General features: G+C 36.1%; 1 protein-coding gene across 9 annotated transcripts in view; it reads left to right on the forward strand.

Annotated features, from left to right (window-relative positions):
* The window catches only part of OXR1 (oxidation resistance 1), a 345,790-nt gene that overhangs the window by 319,074 nt on the left and 4,985 nt on the right, over positions 1-21,731 (forward strand). For 4 of the 9 annotated variants that reach the window (XM_080647065.1, XM_080647066.1, XM_080647070.1 and 1 more), the window contains 5 exons: positions 12,988-13,068; positions 14,880-15,005; positions 16,076-16,228; positions 18,542-18,637; positions 21,089-21,162. In XM_080647065.1, the coding sequence (XP_080503191.1) occupies positions 12,988-13,068; positions 14,880-15,005; positions 16,076-16,228; positions 18,542-18,637; positions 21,089-21,162 (530 nt within the window). Of the gene's footprint in view, positions 1-1,192; positions 1,371-12,987; positions 13,069-14,879; positions 15,006-16,075; positions 16,229-18,541; positions 18,638-21,088; positions 21,163-21,731 lie in introns of those variants that run through there. The other 5 variants (XM_080647068.1, XM_080647071.1, XM_080647069.1 and 2 more) reach the window with 3 other exon arrangements.

Raw genomic sequence — 21,731 nt, forward strand, 5'->3', positions numbered from 1 at the left:
CTCATTTAAACCACATTTTGGTACACATTTTTAATTTTAGAAAATCCCAGTATAAGGGATGAATAGTTGCTGTGTAGGGGGGTGAGCTGATGGGGGATTGGATGTATAAGGATATTCTGTATGTAGTGACACCAGTGTGGAGATGGTTGCAGTGTGCCCATGAGAGCCTATTCTGAACAAGATCTTAGGGCAAATGTAGTTGGAGACATAGGCAGGGGAGGTGGCTAATGTGTGTGCGAGGGAGGGTGTTCAGTATGGAGTGTGCTGTGTCCTGAACGTGCACATCAGCCTGGATGTGCAAGCTGGAAATGGGAGGAAGGAGATGTGGGTTAAGTGGGTGTGGTGCAGTGGTGTGTGTACTGGAAAGGTGGTATGTGTGCCAAGGTGTCATTGTGTGTTCAGTTTTGTGTGTATGCACAAGATAAAGGAGGAGGAGCAGGTTTAGCTTAAAATGGTAGAAATCTACAGGTCTACTATTAAGACATTGAATTCTAGTTAAAATTGAACACTGGGTTATTTTAGTTTATAGCTTTAATGATATTTAAATCTGGTAAAATTTTATTTCTTTGGTTATAACCAGCATACTGCTGATAAGTGAAGTATATGTAGGCATAGTAAATATAAGTACTTTTTCAAGAAATCAAATGTTAGAAAATGCACTGCAACAGGCAGAAGGATTTTCAGGTCATTGAATATTTGTGTAGGATTTATTTGTACTATGTTGACTTTGTTTTTTACAAAGTTGTTCTCTGAAATTTGAGGGTTGAAGCATCCTCAAAGAACATCTTATTGTTTTTAAAATGCTCATATAAAAGATGAAAATTTATAGAATTTTTAGATGTAAATAATAGAATTTTATGCTTTTGAGCAAACAGAATGTTATTTGAAATCATATGTGTACTTTGGGAGGGGCTCTGGCAACTGTACTTAGTACTTTTTTATGACTAAGATATTTTAAGTCTATTTCTTAGTGTACTTAGTGTTTGGAAATACAGGCACTGTGTCTTTAAACTTTTGAGCCCTTTCTTTGCACATTTGGATACAGTGCAACCAAACTTAAACATGGGAAACCCTGTCTTCCCTCCCCAGCTTTGCGGTCTCCACTCAGGTCTCTCTTTGCAATGGATACTACTTAGTGATTAGCTCTCTGTATTGTCAATCAAATCTTTTTGTCTCTAGCAGACTGTTTTGTCACAGTTGTAGGAAGGGCTCTTGTGCTGGGAATTTATCTTTGACAGAGGAAGAATGCTTTTTACAACAGTTCTTACAAGATCTGATGTAACTTAATTTGCCCTGGAAAGGAAATGTCTCGGCTCTGGTATGGGAAAAAAGGGAGAAGACATCAACCAATTAATCATAAGTATACTCTGGTAATCTTAGCCAGTGATTTCAGTTTCTATATTTACTAGTCTTTTTATGGTGACATTATGCAAAATTATACAATTTCTAAAAGTTTAAGCTTGGAGAATGTTCATAGAATACAAAATTATATGATTACAGAAAGTACCTTAAGTTATTTCTGCTAAGTCTAAATATCTTCAAAAAAAAGGAAATGAATAAGGGACAGTAGTTTTGTTTTGTAAAAGTGTTTTGTTTTTCTGTTCTACATAAGCAGTAGTTACCAAATCTTTATTGCTGCCTAAATTTTTTATTTAAGCTTAACTTTATAGGAAAATATTCAGAATATTTTTTCTTGCTTAAAAATAAATTGAGTAGAACAATCAGAGTGAATTAACATGAAATTTATTGACTGATACCAAACTAGATACATTTAAAATATTGTATATTAAGACTACTATCATTTTAGCAATCTGACAGTGACTTTTTGAAACTATCCAAAAAGTTTCAAGCAGTGCTACCTAAAACAAAACTTTAAAAGATATTTTAGTAAAGAAAAATCTGAAGGGTGCACTGAGGGAATAAATAAGTGGTCTGCTTCCCAGGCAGCAGCTCCAGCCTGTCACATGCTCAGGCTATCCCTGACAGTAGCTTCTGGTCCAGAAGGCTGGGGTATTGACCTGCTGCTGTGACAGAGCAAAAGTGGGCTCCTCCAGAAATGGGCTCGTCCGACCCAGTCATCATCTTCCTTAAGCTGAGCATCTGTCATTTTTTAGAACTTGCCTCTTTTTAATCTTTCCTGGCCATTGTATGTGGGAAAAATGTTTATGTGGGCGTTGGGAGGGAAAGCTAGAGAAACAAAGGGAGCCTTCTCCATCCCTACTTTAGATGGGTTTATTTTTTGTATTTTATATCTAATAAATTCCATGCTCTTAAAAAAAAGAAAGAAAATCTCAGTCAACCTTACTATTTAAGAATCTTATTTATTTATCAGTACAAATATGTGTGCATTATTTGTTAGAAATGTGGTGCCAAGTATTCTTTCTGTGCTATTTCAGGATTATATCTCATCTTATGAATGTTAATTTTATTTTTTCCATCATTGTAGGTGATTTAATAAATAGGGCTAGTTATATCCTTAGAAGCAGAAGTGACTTTGGAAGATGCCCCCAAAGTAGCTTGCCACCCATAAATGTTAAGCATGTAAAATATCAAGATGACTTTAATCGGTGTTACTTTTAATTGGGCTTGAGAGTACCTTATATGTCCTTTTATTTTTACGTTGAATGATTTCAAGTTTTTATTTATCAGCACAGGGATTTAGGAAACTGAAGTGATTGGACTGGATAAATTTGTGATCAGATTTATCAGAATAGTCAATCAACACAGGTTTTTTTTAAAAGCAAGAACAGTGAAACTATTCATGTATATTATATTTGCAATTAGAGTAACCATCATTAGTTTTCTAAGACTTAAATTGTTTTAATTTATTACACATACAGGCAAAATAAATTGTAAATGTTTTGGATTTTATAGATCATTATAATGTATATCACAATTATTACACTCGCCAATTTTTGTTCAGCCTTATAGGAAGCTGTTATATGATTTTTTCAGATATGAAAGCATGCTTCTCACTGGTCTTCAGCTCTGCCATATGTATAGTTTATATGTATTACTTCATTTAATCTTCACAGTAACTTTGCATAGTCAGTAGTATTAGGCCTATTTTAAAGATGGGAAAACAGATATAGGTTCGTTACTGAACTAAGCTGTCCTGGAGCAGAGACAGCTTGACCCCAGCACATTCTTTTCCCCACTGGGATGCCTTTGAGAATCTTCTAAAATGGTAATACAATACAGTATAATGTGCTTTCATGTGTAGACAAGCTCAGGTCCTGGTTTTCTGTTTTAAAGTAGATACCCTAGGAGCTTTAGGGCAAGAGAAAGGGCTTAGGAAATACAGGTTAGGTTAGCAATTTTTCTACTTGTTTTGTAGATTGAGATTTCCTATTGCACCTGCCAAGGGACTTTTCTGCTTTAAAACTGAAAATAGAAAATAATTCTTCTAGGAGAATAACAAGTATTTCTCATTTTTGGACTTTGTATTTTGCAGCTTTTTACAATTCTTTCTATCTTTGCTGAACTGATTAGCAGAATGGTATAGACTTAAGTGAAGACCTAAGTCTTATAGTTAGTACTAATGTGGCCATATTTATATAAACTATCATAGTTGTCTAAATTCTCATGCATCCTATCATATTTGACCTTACAGTAACCTTGGTGCTAATCACAGATAAGATTTTTTTTTTTACTTTATATGTATGTTAAGGCTCAAAGACATTAACTTGTAAGTAGAATATGCTCCCAAACATGTGGGAAGAAGTTAAACCTTTGCCAATTAACTTTATAATGAGCACCATATTTATAAGCATGCTTAACCTTTCTATCTTTATTTTTTAAAAGCTGTTTTAGAGTTTATTCTGACACACCACCTAAGTTTTAATCTTCTAATTATTTACTTGAAGTGATTTGTATATTTTATATGCCCATGTACTGTATTCTGCCTTTTTAATGTCTGTCAAATTATCATTTGCTTGGAAGTTACAAGGCTATTTTATAATAAGGATGTAGGGTTAATCAGATTAAAGTCACAAATCATTAAATAGCAACACTGATCTCTGTCGGCATCCATACTTCTCTAATTTAGTCATCTTTTTTTTTCTATCTAAACCCTCTTATGACAAGACAGTTGTTTTGTGGTTTGGGTGGGTTTTTTTTGTATTTTAGAATTTTACAGATGAAAACATTGGAGAAAAGCTCCTACGATTAATTATTTACATCTGTGTAAGAATTAGCTCACAGAATTTTAAGAACAACTAACTTAAATGTAAAAATTTTTCCAGTGACCTCAGCTCAATGTAATAATTATAATAATGATAAAATTATTTATTTCTACTAACAGTGTGTACTTCTAATAATGCCGTGTATTACTTTAAACACGAGTTATTTTATTTAATCCTTAACCTGTGAAATACTGCTACTGTGATCTCCATTTTATGAAACAGAGGCATATAGCAGTCATATTAAAACCAATAAGGGTCACAGCTATGGTTTGAGTCCAGGCATTATGGCTCTAGTGTATGCCTAGGTCTCTGAGGGATATATGTGTAGAAAGATGATGTCTAGAGCTAGGATTTAAAGCTAAATTTAATTGAAGATATAAGGACCCTCAGGAGTTTGTTTTTTTTTTAGGTGTTCTTTATCAAGTTGAAGAACTACCCTTTCTATTCCTAGGTTGCTGAGACTTTTAATCATGAATGAGTGTTGGATTTTAAATAGTGCTTTTTTTTGCATCTATTGATATAATCTTACAATTTTTTTTCTTTAGCCTGTTGATGTGATGGATTACATCAGTTTGTTTTCAAATACTGAAGTACCTTGCAAATACCTTCTGTACCAGGAATAAGTCTCATGTGGTCATTGTACATAATTCTTTTTTATAAATTGTTGGATTCAGTTGGCTAATATTTGCTTGAGACTTTTTGCATGTATATTTCCTTTCTTATTTATTTATTTATTTATTTATTTATTTATTTATGTAATGCTGGCATCAGAAAATGAATTCGGAAGTATTTCCTCTGCTTCTATGTTCTCGAAGAGATTGTAGAGAATTAGTATAATTTTTTCCTTAAATGTTTGATAGGATTCACCAGTGAATCCATCTGGGTTTACTCCGGATACTCGGCATCTGGGACCATAACCACTTTGGGTTTCTTTGTAAATACCATAGTGTATACATTCTTGCTTTGCAAAAGTGTATACATTCAGCTACCATACTGTATACATTCTTGCTTGGCAAAAGTCAATGTAATAATAATAGCTAGGTGAGGATTAAGTAATATTAATAATAATAGTGGCCAGAATCTAAATATGTCCAGTTTTTCTCCTTTTTCTACTCGTGTCATTCATAGCTTTCAACAAATTTGCATAGCTTTTTGTTGAGTTACCTTGGTGTTTGTATATTGGTAGCTAATCTGTTTTCGTTGGCTAAAATGGGGCCTAGTATCTTCTGTTTTGGAAGGTTATTAATTATTAATTCAACTTTTTACCTAGATATAGGCCTATTCAGATGATCTGTTTCTTCTTGTGAGTTTTAATGATTTGTGTCTTTCAAGGAATTGGTCCATTTCATCTAGGTTATCAAATTTGTGGGTATAGAGTTCTTTATAATATTTCTCTATTATTCTTTTAATGTCCAAAGAATCAATATTGATGGCCCTCTTCATTGCTGATACAATTAATTTGTGTCCTTTCTCTCTTATTTTACTCTTGTTAGAAGTTTATCAATTTTATTGATATTTTTGTTACCAGCAAGACAATGAGACCTCGGTGCTTGTCTTGATGGAAAGATTTTAATCAAGAGACGAAGTGCAACAAAGCAAGCAAGAATGTATTGGCCACAGCAAAAACACACTTAGGACAGTGAAACAAGGAAGGGCATAGAAGAAGCAACAGGAGAGCCCAGGCTGGGCTGCTTTGGCTCACTGGGAAGTCAGAGAAAAGGGGGCTTTGGGGACAGGTTCAGGGGGTTAACCTGGGACCAGCTGTCACTCCCACTGCTCCTCTGGTTGCAAGTCTTTTGGGGTCCCTTCGAGTTTAGGGTATGCATGCCCTGGGTCCTTTGTGTGGAGGGTATTTATCTCTCTTGCAAGTCGAGATTTTAGGGAGGTCTCAGTGGAGGGTCTCTATAGAATATTCATCAGCTTTCCAAGTGTGCTTCTTCCTGGTCATGGTCTCCACTGATTGGTGGGCACCACAGCCAGGGGTTTTTTCTTAGTGCAGCTGGTCCTGAGGTTAGCCGTAGCATGGTGCTGCTCGTCTGGTTTTGCTCTTTTTCTGGGCCTTGAGCTGAAATACAACTGAGCCTAGATGTTATCTCTAGGGAGGAAAAGTCAGGGGTCCAAACCACATGACCAGTGATATGTTAGGGGAGGAAAGGGCCCCTGGAGACTATTGTCCCTATAATTGTCCTTTGTTAGGCGCCCAGGGCTTTCCATCCTGGTGACCTTCTGTTCCTGGCCCGTTGTCCTTGCTGTGTTCATGTCTGTCTACCACATTTTTCAAAGACCTGGCTTTTGGTTTTGTTGATTTTTCTCTATTGATTTTCTGTTTTCTATTTTATTGATTGCTGCTGTAGCTTCATTTAGTCCAAAATACTTTTTCTTCACAGGATTTTTTTGACTATGCATTAATAAGAAGTGTGCTGTTGCCCTAACCGGTTTGGCTCAGTAGATAGAGCGTCGGCCTGCGGACTCAAGGGTCCCAGGTTCGATTCTGGTCAAGGGCATGTACCCTGGTTGCGGGCACATCCCCAGTAGCGGGTGTGCAAGAGGCAGCTGATCGATGTTTCTCTCTCATCAATTTTTCTAACTCTCTGTCCCTCTCCCTTCCTCTCTGTAAAAAAATCAATAAAACATATTTTTTTAAAAAAAGAAGCGTGTTGTTTAAAAGTATTTTAGTATTTTCCCACTATTCTTCTGTTATTGATTCTAGTTTAATTTCATTTTGGTCTGAGAGCATTCTTTTTTATTTATATTTATTGAGGTATGTTTTGTGGCCCAGAATGTGGTCTGGTTGTGAATGTTCCATGTGAGCTTGAGAAAAGTGTGTATTCTACTGTTGCTGGAGGAGCTATTTTATTTATTTTGTTATTGTTTATAGTATTACATATGTCTCCTTTTTCCCCCCGATTGACACCCCCCCGTGCCACTCCCACCCCCCAGGTGGAGGAGTTATTTTATACATATCAATTAGATCCAATAAATTGAAGGTACTCTTTAATTCAGTTATGTCCTTACTGATGTTTTGTCCACTAATTTCTGAATCACTTATAGTTTTGAAGTCTCCCAACTATAATAGTGGATTTATATATTTCAGATTTATGTAATGAGTATTCTTTTCCTCTGATATGCTATGCAGAAAGAGATTATTCCCTTTTTATGAGATTCACTTCTTATATTTATTGTTCCAGTAAGCTAATACCATATATGCATATTATAGTTGAATGGTTTTAGGTAGTTAACAGGTTTCTTTTTGACTAAAAGAACAGTGAATATATCAGCCTTCTCATGAAAATCTGAGTCATCTGCAAATATACTTAATAGGAAGTAATTTTAAATGCAGAAGATTTATTCATATCATAACTTTGTTTTGAATTAATTCTGGATTTAATTTTTCCCCCTCAATTTCCAGTTATCTAATTCATGATTCTCTGTTTGCTACATTTTATACCTCCTTTAATATAGTGTCATAAAGAGTCATTTTGAAAGCAATAGTTTTAATTTAAGGTAAAAATAAGCAAATGTTTGCCATAATCCAGGTTTTATTTTATAATATGATTTTGTTGTATATGATGAAATTATAGAACAAAGGGTGACCTCAAGGATGCTGCTGAGTGCCCTTTTTGTTAGACACAACAGTCACACTTAAATTTCCTCCTGTTTAGTATATTTTTGGATACCAAAGTAAGTATAAATATCATCTCCTTTTACTAAGGAATAACAGTAAGGAATAAGTAAGAAATAAAAATGGCATGTTCACAGATATCTGCCAGACTTTTATTACTCTGGAAGGCAGTTGGGGGAAGGAGGTTTTGGGTTGGTTTGTGGAATAATCTTAGGGGAAAATACTGGAACATCCTGGAAGGAGGACTATTAGACCAAAATATTGGTCTTTATATCTAGAAGAACATGTTCTTACGGGATTGACAGCATCCTATAAATATAAAACAAATAAAAACTAAATTTTACTTTATTTTCAGCTGTTGTTCTGTTATGATTGTTGTTGGTGGTCCCTTTGTATAGAAATGGGTAGATTTAATCCTGCCATTAATTTGTTATTCTTGTCAAAGGCTGAAAAGACTAGAGAGTAAGCACTTAATTCTGCAGAAGGTAGGCCATGTTGTACTTCAGACCTCTGGGATTTAGCAGTACATGCAACACTTAATTCCTCAATAAATTACTTTTTACACTTTTAATTGGAGGGTCTTGGTTTCCTCACCTGTGTATCCTTAATAATTAAAAATGTAATATGGGACATTTTGTAGAAAAATATCTATTTTCTGCTTAGGTTTAATGTTTTGGGTAAAGTAATAGATTCTATACATGGAGTATGATTTACCAGGGATAAAAATTAAGACTAATTCTAGTTCCATCATATATTCCAGGATTCTATATCTCTTCATTCTTTCATTTTCAAAAGAGGACGTATATTTCTGTACTCATTTGATATCAAATCCCTTGTCTTTATTAATTCATAAACTCTTGATAGTTTTATGTATCTTCATCACAGCATGAGTAAATATTTAGAAGGTAAAGGAAGTGGTGAGTTTATAAGTCTTAATAAAGACTACACATTTTTAAAAAGTATTAAGGACATTAAAGAAATTTTGAATTTACCAAATGTTTACAATGGCAATTCATGGTTCTCTCACCAATAACTTCTATTGTTAGTGATGTTGATGAAATTAGATTATTGCTGTTCTATTTCGAGAGCATATAATTCAGTTTTACTTCCTCCAGGAAATGTGTTTAATATGGTAAAAGAAGGGGCTTTAAGAAATAAGTGTAAGATTGGTGTTAACTAGAGGAGATAGAAGGTATTCAGAGGAGTAGATAAGTCATATAATTTGAAAATACTTGGCTAGGGGACTCCTGACTAGACTGAATGCCATGGGAAAAATGAAGAAAAATGTAATTGACCATTAAATATCTAGTAGAGATTTATTTTGCTAGCCATAGAAAAGCAAGGCTGCTGTTTTTTATTTATTGGTTTTTAATTGAATTTATTGGGGTGGCATCCTATCTAATAAAAGAGTAATATGCAAATTGACTGTCACTCCAACACACAAGATGGCTGCCCCCATGTGGTCAAAGATGACTGCCCCCATGTGGACACAAGATGGCCACCACAAGATGGCAAGCAGGGGAGGGCAATTGGGAGGGACCAGGCCTGCAAGGGAGGGCAGTTGTGGGCGATCAGGCCAGCAGGGAAGGGCAGTTGGGAGGGACCAGGCCTGCAAGGGAGGGCAGTTGGAGGCACTCAAGCCTGCAGGGGAGGGCAGTTAGGGGTGACCAGGCCAGCAGAGGAGGGAAGTTGGGGGTGACCGGGCCTGCAGGGAAGGGCAGTTGGGGGGTTCCAGGCCTGCAGGGGAGAGCAGTTGGGGGTGACCAGGCCTGCGGGGGTGGGTAGTTAGGGGTGACCAGTTCTGCAGGGGAGGGCAGTTAGGGGCAAACAGGCTGGAAGGGGAGCAGTTAGGCATCAATCAGCCTGGCAGGGGAGTGGTTAGGGGGTGATCAGGCTGGCAGGCAGAAGTGGTTAGGGGCAATCAGGAAGGCAGGCAGGCGAGCAGTTGGGAGCCAGCAGTCCTAGATTTTGAGAGGGATGTCCGACTGCCCGTTTAGGCCCGATCTCTCGAGGGGTCCCAGATTGGAGAGGGTGCAGGCTGGGCTGAGGAACACACCCCCCGTGCACGAATTTCGTGCACCGGGCCTCTAGTTGGTTAATAAAATGTTACAGGTTTAGGTATACAGTTCTACAATACATCATTGGTATGTTGAATTGTGTGTTTACCACTCCTGGTCAAGTCTCCTTTTATCCTTTTTATTTTTAGTGCCTAACTGTTGTTTTTTCATGTTCACTGAGAATTCTGTTGTTCTCAATTGAAAGGTCTTTAATATTTATATCTAATACTGAAATTGAAAATTAATTTCAGAACAGTCATTCAAGGTATACAAAATAGTTGAGCTCTCAAAACTGAAATACTTTAATATCAAAAATAAAAACAAAAAATAAATGAGAAAGCTCTTCAGACATTATCCTTTAGTACTTAGGGTAATAGGCAAAAAAAAATGATCAAGTAAAAGTAGTGTTAGTAGTAGTTCTCATTTGCTATATGCTGGGCACTAAACTCAATCCTTTATATGCATTATATATAAAAACCCTATTCAATATGAACTCTGATTATTTCTATTGTTTTATGACAAAATAGAAAAGGAAGGGACCATACCAGGTCTTTCTGATCCCCCAGTAGCTGGAGATCATAACCACTTTGGGTTTCTTTGTAAGTAGAGAGTTACCAGGTGTACCGCTGAATAATGCGGATTTTGTAATCAAAGAAAAAAACGATACTTTCAAGAGAAACATCTAAAGTGCTTTATTCCAAGTAATGTCCATCACTAGCTACACATTTCCCCCATCTTTCAGGTAATTTGTGGATACCGTCGCAATAGAACTTTTCTTGTTTTGAGGCAAACCATTCAGAGATCCAATTTTCCACTTTTTCATACGTTTTGAAGTGCTGCTCAGAAAGTGCGTGTGCCATCTATTGGACAAAGTGGTCATCTGAAGGAGCAAGGTCTGGTGAATACTGCGGGTGGGTTAATACTTCCCAGGCAAGATCTTTTAACGTGGCTTTAACTGATTTTGAAATGTGTGATGGTGCGCCATCACGAAGCAAAAGTACTTCGCCGTGTCTTCGGCCCATTCTGGTGGTTTTATGATCAAAGCGCGGTTCAAATTGATTATTTGTTGTTGGTAGCGATCAGTATTAACTGTTTCACCTGGTTTTAGAAGCTCATAATACAACATCCCTTTCTGATCCCACCAAACGCAGAGCATTGTCTTATTTCCAAAGCGATTTGGCCTTGCAGTTGATGTTGATGGTTGACCTGGATCAACCTATGATTTTGTGTGATTGGGATTCTCAAATAAATCCACTTTTCATCGCCAGTCACAATTCAATGCAAAAAAGACTATCTTTCGTGCCGTTGAAGCAACATTTTAATGATGACTTTTCAGTTTTCCATTTGTCTTTCATTCAGTTGATGTGGCACCCATTTTCCTTCCTTTAAAATCTTTCCCATTGCTTGTAAACGATAGGAAATTGTTTGCTAAGCAACGTCTAATCTTTCTGCAAGTTGTTTTTGAGTTTGACACACATCTTCATCCAATAATGCTTGTAATTGTTCGTCTTCAAACTTTTTCAGTTGACCTGGATGTTCTTTGTCTTTCACATCGAAATCATCACTTTTAAAGCATTTAAACCAGCATTCACAAGTATCTTGAGATGGAGCATGTTCACCATAAGCTTCCTAAAGTATACCATAACTTTCAGCAGCACTTTTCTTCAAAATAAAGTAATGAATTAAAACTTCCTGCAAATGCTCTTTTTTTGGCACGAAATTCAACATTTTTAAGGGTAAAAATATCTATGATGTTAACACCTTCAGAAAATTTAACATAGGAAGTTTTGAAGCATGCTTTCAATACAAGAAAATAGCATACATATCAAATCGCATATATATATTAACATATATGTAACTCCATCTATTGAAAAAAATCCGCATTATTAACCAGTACAACTGATAGCTACCATATTGACTTTTGCAAATCACAATGGCCAGGATGGAAATCTCTCCAGTTTCTTTTCCTTTTTTCTGTTCTCATGTCTTTCATAGCTTTTTTTTATAACAGGTTTACATAGCTCTTTCTATAATTACCTTTAATATTACAGGTGGCTAATTCATTTTAGTTGGCTAGAAAAGCGCCTTTTAAATCCTAAATTCAAAATCTAAACTCTATGGGCCAATTGGTTTAACTGCATTTTGTGTCCGGAACCTCTACACATTTGATCACAAGAGGAATTTGTCATAGCTCAGGAGAATCAGCACATATTAATGGCACCACCAGAGTTCATTATTTATGGTTACTGTTTGGGGAATTACATCACAATCTGAAAAAGCTATAGGAACTGTTGAGTCAATCTGAGGAAATTTGTCTGTTTTTGTGGGTTTGTTTTAATAATGTTTATCTATCTACTATGGCTTTCAACTTCAGCACTGTACAAGAGACTGGTCTAGGCAATTACAGAAGACAGAGAATTTCCCTTAGGAATTTAGAATATAGGAAAGTCACTAAGTTTTATTCACAAATAACTGCTACAGTAGCAACCATAAAGAAATATACAGGCGAGACAAAAACCATATAAACAACATACCTGAAAAGGTACTGCTGATTAGATTAGAAAATCTAATTTGTACTTTCTAGAGCTTATTTCTTGTTATCTAAAATTTCCTTCATATCTTTTTCTTGCTTCCTCCTTTTTTTTTTCTGATACAGATCATATAGTATGGGTATGTTTGTCACCTTTGCCTAGAAGGATTATTCCAGCATTGCCATTAGGATGCAATGTTTGAACTAAACTGATTCACAGAGGAGGGTGGAAACTACCATTTTCTTTGTAAACTGTGCAAGACGTTTAGATGTTAGATATAATAATCTTTGGTGTTAGCAAAGCAAAGTCATGTTTTACATGTTTCCTTTATAATTCTTTCCTTTATAATTCTACATGAAACAATCCATAAAATAAACAGTATATTGCGAACTAGTTGGATGTAGTGGTTAAGCTCACTATGTATATTTCACTGTAGTTTGATATATAAATCTCTTGGATTTTTAGTATGGAGTTGGGGAAAGAAATCCTGGTTACACTTCTTTCCCCTTTTAAGTTTCTCCATTTTTTACATTTGTTTTGGCTATTTTTCTCAATTGTCAGTGGAATTATTGTCTTCCTGTCTCCATATTCAGGTAGTGTCAGTGGCTGAGTATCACCGCAGGATCGATGCTCTAAATACTGAAGAACTGCGCACACTCTGCAGACGTCTCCAGGTGCCCCCTTCCGTAGTTTAAACCCCTCCAGAGAGTGACTGCTCCCTGTTGTAGTGTCTTTCATCAGGGCAAATCTCACTTTTGAAGGATTTGTTTCGACTGTAGCACTAAATTAGCCTATCGGAAAATTCCTTTTTGTACAAAAGAGGATAGTAATGCTTTGAAGAGCTGTAGGCTTATCTTTTCTGTCATCTTTACATTTGAAAAAGTCTCAGAGGAATTTGCTGTCACTTTAGAACTGTTCTTAGCACTGTGTGTTTCTTTGAGCATTGAGGAGTTTCCATTTAACTTTAACATTGGAAGAATGCCTTTGGTTTTAAGATACGATTTTTGTTAAACAGAATCTTAAAGATGTAGTGCTATAGGAAAATTTTAAAAATTTTAATAGATAACAAGGCTTAAATATTCTCTCTTCTTCAAAGCTACTTCAGCTGTATCAGCCCCACATCAAATATTTCAATGAAATAATTGTTTTGTTCCTGGGGTATTCCTGGTTGGTATTAGAAATACTTCAAAAAATACTAGAGGTTAGGCACAGAACTAGATTATTTAAAATTCGTGAAATAGTATTTGTGATTTTTTTTTTTTTTTAGAAAAAAGAAAGTGATACAATTAAATTAATTTCCCAGTTTTGTGTGCTGTGTGTTTTCTTAGTAAGATATGTTTTCATGGCTTTGCTGGAACTACTAAGTTTTTTTCTTTCTTTTGAATGTTTCTCATGCTGCCTTGGATTTTTTTTTTTAACCTTTCACATCATCAAAATGAGGATAAAATATGATGTGAAAGAATTTGTAGTTTAGCTTTTCATAAAAAAAATACAATTCTAGAACATGTATTCGCTAAAAATATATGCTGTTAAGTTTTGGTAAGAAATCTGTTAAAGGAACAAAATAGTTTAGCCACATTCCATTTCTGTGTAGAATCATAAGTCGTCGAGCATTGCTATGTTTTAGTTATCTGCTCCAAAATAACTCTATTTTCAAACTTAAAAATTTTATTGATGATGGTTATGTTTCAGATATTTTCTTTTCTAATGTTATTGTGTTTTATACATTAAAATAAAATTAATATGGAAAAAAAGCAAGTGCCAATAGCAGGGATTATATAGGAGTTTGTTTTGAAGTAATCAACGTTTTTATCATTTTAAGGATATCAAAGAGATCATTTTCATCAAGCAAAAGCATTCTTTTTAATGCATCAAATTGATCTAATTTAAAACAGATTTGTGAACAAGTTAACTTTTTAATTTGTTGTTTAGTCCAACTGGATAAAAAAATTCAGTGTTTAGAACATAAGAACAATGAAAGCATTTTTTAAAATAACAGTAACTTTTTCAGTGAAGCAAGTACACACACATCAATGAAATTATACTTTTTATTGTACTATTCTTTAAAATTTTAACACTGAGGACGTTTTCTGAATTATTTTTGGCAAATTTTATGTTTACCATGAAAATAATAATCCCACATATTTTAAATAGCACACATAAAAAGCACGCTAGTTGGGTCACTTTTGTCCTTTATCAGCAAAATTAAAGTTTGCATGCAACACTCTCTTCCCATAGAAGTATAGGCTTATCATTCATTACCTGTCCTTCTTCATGTATGGATGAGAAAAATGTCATTTTGTAGTTAAAAAGTCTTTTTCTACACTGGATATTTTTTAATGGAGCACCCTTTGCCGTCTAAAATCCTAAATTAAAGCTTAGCTACCTTTTCTAAGGTATAAAGTTTGATTTCTCTCAAAGGGCTAAAATTTTGAAAGCATCTTGCAATTTTATATTAATATACTGCTGCTGTTTACTTCTTTAGATTACTACAAGGGAAGACAGCAATTCAGAGCAGGTTGCTCCAGTGAAGGCAGACCTGGAGTCTGAATCCTTTAGACCAAACCTAAGTGATCCCAGTGAACTCTTACAGCCAGATCAAATTGAAAAGGTATGGCATATTCACATGTGTGCATTTCTGAGTGTATACCCCTAAGAGTAAAACAGCCTCTGTTTAGTTGTTTTGAAAACTGAGGAAGCAGGGTTATTGCTCCTAGTCTTCCTCTCCCATGAAGAGAAAGTAAACACAATATAGCAAACTGGTGTAATCTTACCTAATAATAGACAAACATGTAAATTGACTGTACCTCCGCTACGCCCACAGCCAATCAGGAGTGAGTATGCAGATTAACCCGACAAAGATGGAGGGTTAATTTGCATATGCAGGCATGGAGCAGCCAGGAGGGGCGGGATGCCAGCTATGAGGGGGAGGTGGGGTGGTGGAGGGAGCTACAGGAGCAGTACTCCGGCCGGGAGCGAGGACTTGCCTGCTCCCAGGTGGCCGGGAGTGAAGCCAGGGGAAGGAAGGCCTATTCTTGCACGAATGTCGTGCAACGGGTCTCTAGTAGAAGATATTAGGAGATTTGGTAAGCAAACATTAAAAAATTAACATTAGCAATTTAGATTGAGCCACTGCAAAAGTCAATATTTAATTTCTTATTGGGTGCTAGTTACGTGTTTTCTGTGGATTATCTCATGTAGTTGTTGCGACACTTGTAGGAGTTGGATACTCTTAATTGTGTGCATTTTATAAGTGAAGAAACTTGGCCACAGCTAGGTTAAGTAATTTGTTAGAATCACACAGATATACCAAAGTATTGAAGCTTGATTTCTAACTCTGATAGTTTGCCTCTAGAGCCCATTATTTTAGAGGTTTTTAATAATCAAGTTAGCAGTCCACTCAATGTTTTTGTCAATTCAAGACAGAGGGCACTATAAGTAATTCATATTTCTTATGTCTGTTCTAATTTGTATCTTGTTCAGCATGATTCTTTCTTTTCCTAAGTATTTCATGCTGAGAAATGTACACTCTTTAAGCATCTCAGTATCGTTGAGAATGATAACCCACTGTTATTTTTGTAGCCTACATTTTATAAAATAACATTCAATTCCAACTGGCATTAGTATCCTAAAAACTGACAATAAGCTATCAAGTAAATTTTAACATTTTATTTTTCACAGCTTACCAAGCATCTTCCACCAAGAACAATTGGCTATCCATGGACTCTTGTTTATGGTACCGGGAAGCATGGCACAAGCTTGAAGACTCTTTATCGAACAATGATAGGTTTAGACACCCCAGTGCTGATGGTAATTAAAGACAGTGATGGACAGGTAAGAAAATAACTTTATAGACACCTTACCTTTTAAGAGATTACAGTAACAGAACTTTAGCATAGTCTTTTGACTAAAATTATTTTTATTAGTACATTTTATTAAGTTTAACTGATAATTATTGAGTACTTTTAATATGCAAGGCAATGCTGAGTGCTCCTGATGGTAGATATGTACATGAATGCATTTTAAGGAGTTCCTGCCTTCAAAGAGATTATAGTCTGGTAGAAAAGAACATCTATATCTATAAAAGCCTAAGCGACTGTTCCACCTGAAGCTATGATATGCACTGACCACCAGGGGCAGACACTCTGACGGGTAGGTTACCTTGCTACTGGGGTCCGGCCGATCGGGACTGGGCGAGACTGGCCAGACATGCCCTGGAGCCCTCCCGCGGTCCCTGTCTGGCCCCGATCATGCACTGGTGGGGTCCCTCGGCCTGGCCTGCACCCTCCTGCAATCTGGGACTCCTGGGGAGATGGTGGAGAGCTGCAGGCCAGGCCAAGGGACCCACCGGTGTATGAATCCATGTACCAGGCCCATAGTTTAACTATATTAGTGTCTCTAATGCCAAGCAGTAAATATAAATACTTAGGAAAAACAAAAGTTTTTGGAGAGAGGGTTGTTTATATCTATTTGGGAAAGATAAGAATGCAGTTCACAGCCGAAACCGGTTTGGCTCAGTGGATAGAGCGTCGGCCTGCGGACTGAAGGGTCCTGGGTTCGATTCCGGTCAAGGGCATGTACCTTGGTTGCAGGCACATCCCTAGTGGGAGGTGTGCAGGAGGCAGCTGATCGATGTTTCTCTCTCATCGATGTTTCTAGCTCTCTATCCCTCTCCCTTCCTCTCTGTAAAATATCAATAAAATATATTAAAAAAAAAAAAAAAAAGAAAGAATGCGGTTCACAGAAAGGGTGGAAATTGACAGTCTTGAAGCATGGGTAAAGTTTTTAAAATTAAAAAGATAATTGTGTGAAGATGATACCAAGAGCAAAACAATAGATAAGCAAGGGAATCATTCACATGTTCCTAAAACAGTAAGTCCAAGTCAATTACCAGCATTAGAGAGTAATAAGGGGATGAAATAGCGATATTAATTAAAACAGCACTACTACTTCTACTGATACCTTTAGTGTGCTTATTGTGCACACGTGTCTGATCATTTTCTATGCATTATCTTAATTAATCCTCAAAGCTCTATGAGATTGATATTTTTTTCATTTCTGTTTTAAAGATGAGTTGATTATGACTTACGAGATGTATCAACTTTCCCAGGGTTATACACCCAGTAAAAGCAAGAATGAAAATGAACTACTATTACATGCCTAGCATAGATAAGTGTCACAAACATAATATGAGTTAAAAATCAGACACTGAGGAGTAACTTTCCATTTATAGAAAGTTCATAAATGGGCGAAACAAATCTATGTTATTGTTGGGCTAGTGGCTTCCTTTGGAGAGGGTGGGGGTGCAGAGGAGGTACAAGGAAAGCTTCTGGAGTACTGGTAATCTGTTTCTTATCTAAATGAAGGTTAAATGGGACTTTGCTTTGTGGTCATTCAAAATTAGGCTGTCCATTTACATTTTATATATATAACATACATACATATACTATATATGTATTATATATACCTTTCAATAAGAAAGTCTATTTTAAAAATTAAGACTATGAAAATAGAAAGTCAAAACAGTGACTATAGAGATCGTTTGTCAAGCTCTCTACATCCCATTTATGATGTAGAAACTTAGACCGAGAACATTGAAATGACTTGTTCAGGTCTTTTTATTCATTTATTCTTTTTTTTAGGGTATCTGCTGTGTATCTTGTACTATTGGAAGGCAATGGCCTTTATGGGCCAAACACTTCAGATCCAAGGGCTGCCCTCATGGAGTTTACTGTCTGATGAAGAGAAAGATAGCATACTTTCAGTAGTAGAATGTTTACCTGTCCTGAAGGGCTTTTTCTCCCTGAGTGCTCCCCCGCAGCAGCATGTTATCCTTATTGTACACACATTGTGCCTCCTGAAATGTGGGAGCCACTTTTTAAGATGGTCTGTTTAATTGTTGTAATAAGCATCTTTTTAGATTTTAAAACTAGGAAAAATCGAGAAACTAATATGGTTTATACTTGGCATTAATGTGAATTATATAGCCACTGATCATGTTTCCCTTTGTTAGTACAAATAGATAAAACTATACTGGATTTCTTTTATTTATTATTTATTTATTTATTATTTTTTTTTGCATTTTACTTAAACATATATAATAGGATAATGCTTAATAAAACAATATGCTTTTGTTTTTATCCTTAGGTTTTTGGTGCATTAGCAAGTGAGCCATTTAAAGTGAGTGATGGCTTCTATGGTACTGGAGAGACCTTTGTTTTTACCTTCTGTCCAGACTTTGAGGTAAGGATGGTTATTCCAACTTTCCATCTATAAATAGATGCCATAATGAAAGGAACATGCACTTTGGAGTCTTGTGTATTTGTACTTGTCTCTCATCTCAGCCTTTTACTCACTGAAATACCACTTTATAATTTTGAGCTTCATTTTTTCTGTGGCTAGAATGGGGACCATAAAGTGCACCAGAATTGTTTAAAAATTAAATGAGAATCTGATATGTACAATACTAAGCCTGGTGCCAGACACACATTATGGGCTCAGAAAGGAGTGTACAGTATTATTGCTGTTCTGTATATGAACTGCCATTGTGAAATTCCTAGAAACTTTTAATGACTAAATAAGCATAATGATGTACATCTTGAAAACCTAAAAAATTATTTTTGTTTCATTCAAAAGTGATTACCCTTTTTTTTTCTTTATAGTGGCTTGACTAACTTAAATTGAAAACATTCTAATGGCAATCAGATCTAAAATGTAAAGGTATACATAAATTTTAGTGAATGTGTGATTCTGTTTAAAACATTGAGTGCAACCCTAGCATCTCAGGTACATAAGGTTTAGCATGTTAAACCTTTCCTAAGAGATGAAATTATGATCTTGAAAAAAGGAATCAACAGATTTGGTTTAAAAAAATAAGTGTTCTCTATGAACAGTTTCTACAATGAACAAAATAGGAAGGATTTGATAATACAATAGAAACTTCCTTAACAAACTTGCACTTAACTGGCTCACCAGATTAGCCAGTGTTTTCCATTCCCTTCATGAAACCTATCAACCGATGCCTACACCTCACTGGAATCTATAGTTGTTACAGAGATTTTAAGATTCAGTGGTGCTTATTCTCAAAACTTTTAATGCTATTTCTACATGATAATTGTTATAATATAATTAAATGTTATATAATTTTAAAAAGTGAGTGTTAAGGTTTATCTTATTTAACTATAATGAATTCTTTGGAAAAATTTGGTAAGGATAAGGTGCTAGAAATTGCTATCATATTAAGTTTAGGTAAAACTCCCATGAAAGCTTAAAAAAAAATATTTAGGGATATTAACAACTAGAAGTTTTCCCCTTGGATGTCTCAAGTATTTTTTATTTCCTCTCTGCTCTTTAAAGAAATTGAAATGGGAAATTATAAACATGTGTCACGGGCTTATATTAGAACTAGAGGCCCGGTACCCGAATTCATGCACCAGTGAGGTCCTTCGGCCTGGCCTGCAGGATTGGGCTGAAACCGGCTCTCCGACATCCCCCGAGGGGTCCCGGATTGGAGAGAGCGCAGGCCAGGCCAAGGGGCCCCACTGGTGCACAATTAGGGTCGGGGAGGGATGCAGGAGGTTGGCCAGCCCGTGGGAGGGCTCCAGGATATATCCGGCCCGTCTTGCTCAGTCCTGATCAGCCAGACCCCAGCAGCAAGCTAAACCTACCAGTTGGAGCATCTGCCCCCTGGTGTCAATGCATGTCATAGCGACTGGTCAACCGGTTGACTGCTCCTGGGTGGTCAGTGCACGTCATAGCAAGCAGTTGAGTGGCCTTAGCATATAATTAGCATACTGTGCTTTGATTGGTTGAATGGAGGACCAGACACTTAGCATATTAGGCTTTTACTATATAGGATGATAAAAGTAAAATACATATCCAAAGAAATTACCTTGGCCCTATATCAAAATCTTATATAATAAAAGGCTAATATGCAAATCAACTGAACAGCGGAATGACCGGTCGCTCTGACGCACACTGACCACCAGGGGGCAGATGCTCAATGCAGGAGCTGCCCCCTGGTGGTCAATGCACTCCCACAGGGAGAGCCCCGCTCAGCCAGAAGCCATGAGCTGGGCTCACGGTTGGCAATCGCAGCGGCAGTAGCGGGAGCCTCTCCTGCCTCTGTGGCAGCACTAAGGATGTCCGACTGCTGGCTTAAGCCGTCAGTTGGAAATCCCCTGAGGGCTGCCGGACTGGGAGAGGGCACAGGCCGGGCTGAGGGACACCACCACCACCCCAACCCCTCCCCCCCCCCCCCGAGTGCACAGATTTCATGCACCAGGCCTCTAGTATTACAGTATTATCAAATTAATGCACGTTTATGTTTAATGTTAAAAGTTAATGGCATCCACATCAGTGTTTTAAATTGATTTTCAATTTTGTTCAACTATTTTCATTAACAATTTAATTCTTAATACCTGTATAGTCAGAAAAGAGAAGTATGGGTCAAGAGGTAAGGCATTGGAGGAATTGGAATTCAAGATTACGTTGCAGTAGAACATGTGCTTTTAAATTTAGTCATACAAACAGTGAAACCCAAAGCACCACAACTTCTGCTTTGTTCTTGTTCTAGTTTCTCTTACTATCCATCTAGGCTTTGTTAACTCTTTGGAGTTTAGGAGAATTAATTGTTTAGTGACAGTTTCATCTACATATTTAAAGCTCTTTTTTTTTATTTTTTCATTTATGTAGGTCTTTAAGTGGACAGGTGATAATATGTTTTTTATCAAAGGAGACATGGATTCCCTAGCTTTTGGTGGTGGAGGGTAAGTCTCCTGAACATTTTGCTATGAGATTTTTAAGAAACTTTATTTATATTACTTTTATTTGTGTTATTTATAAAATAAGTTATCTTTTGAAAGTTTGACATTAGAATCCTAATTTGTACATAATGTTTAAGAAAGTGTAATTTATTTGCAAGAAGGTGATTAAGTGTAGTATTTGAAACCATTGGTAGAATATTTGTTTATTCATTTAAAAATGCTGTTTAGTTCATTCCATTTTTATTAAAACCCTTCTGTTATTAGAGTACAATGACTCCTTAGTATTTGAAAAAGAAATATACTAATACTTTAGAACTTACCCAATTTTTAAATACCATAGTGGTTTGTTACTTCTCCCAATGTACAAAAAAATGGTCCAATTGTTTTCATGTTATTCTACCCAGGAGACTATTTGGACTGATATTTTAGGCAATAATAGAAAATGTTTTTGCAAAAAAATGTTAGTTATCCTTCCCATTCCAAGTTTTCAGGGTGTTTTTTTGTTGTTGTTGTTTGTGTGTTTGTTTTTTTCTTATTTGTTTTGTTTTTAACCGTATGAGTCAATAAGTAAT

The sequence above is a fragment of the Plecotus auritus genome, assembly GCF_963455305.1.
Source record: "Plecotus auritus genome assembly, chromosome: 11".
NCBI classification, from domain to species: Eukaryota; Metazoa; Chordata; class Mammalia; order Chiroptera; family Vespertilionidae; genus Plecotus; species Plecotus auritus.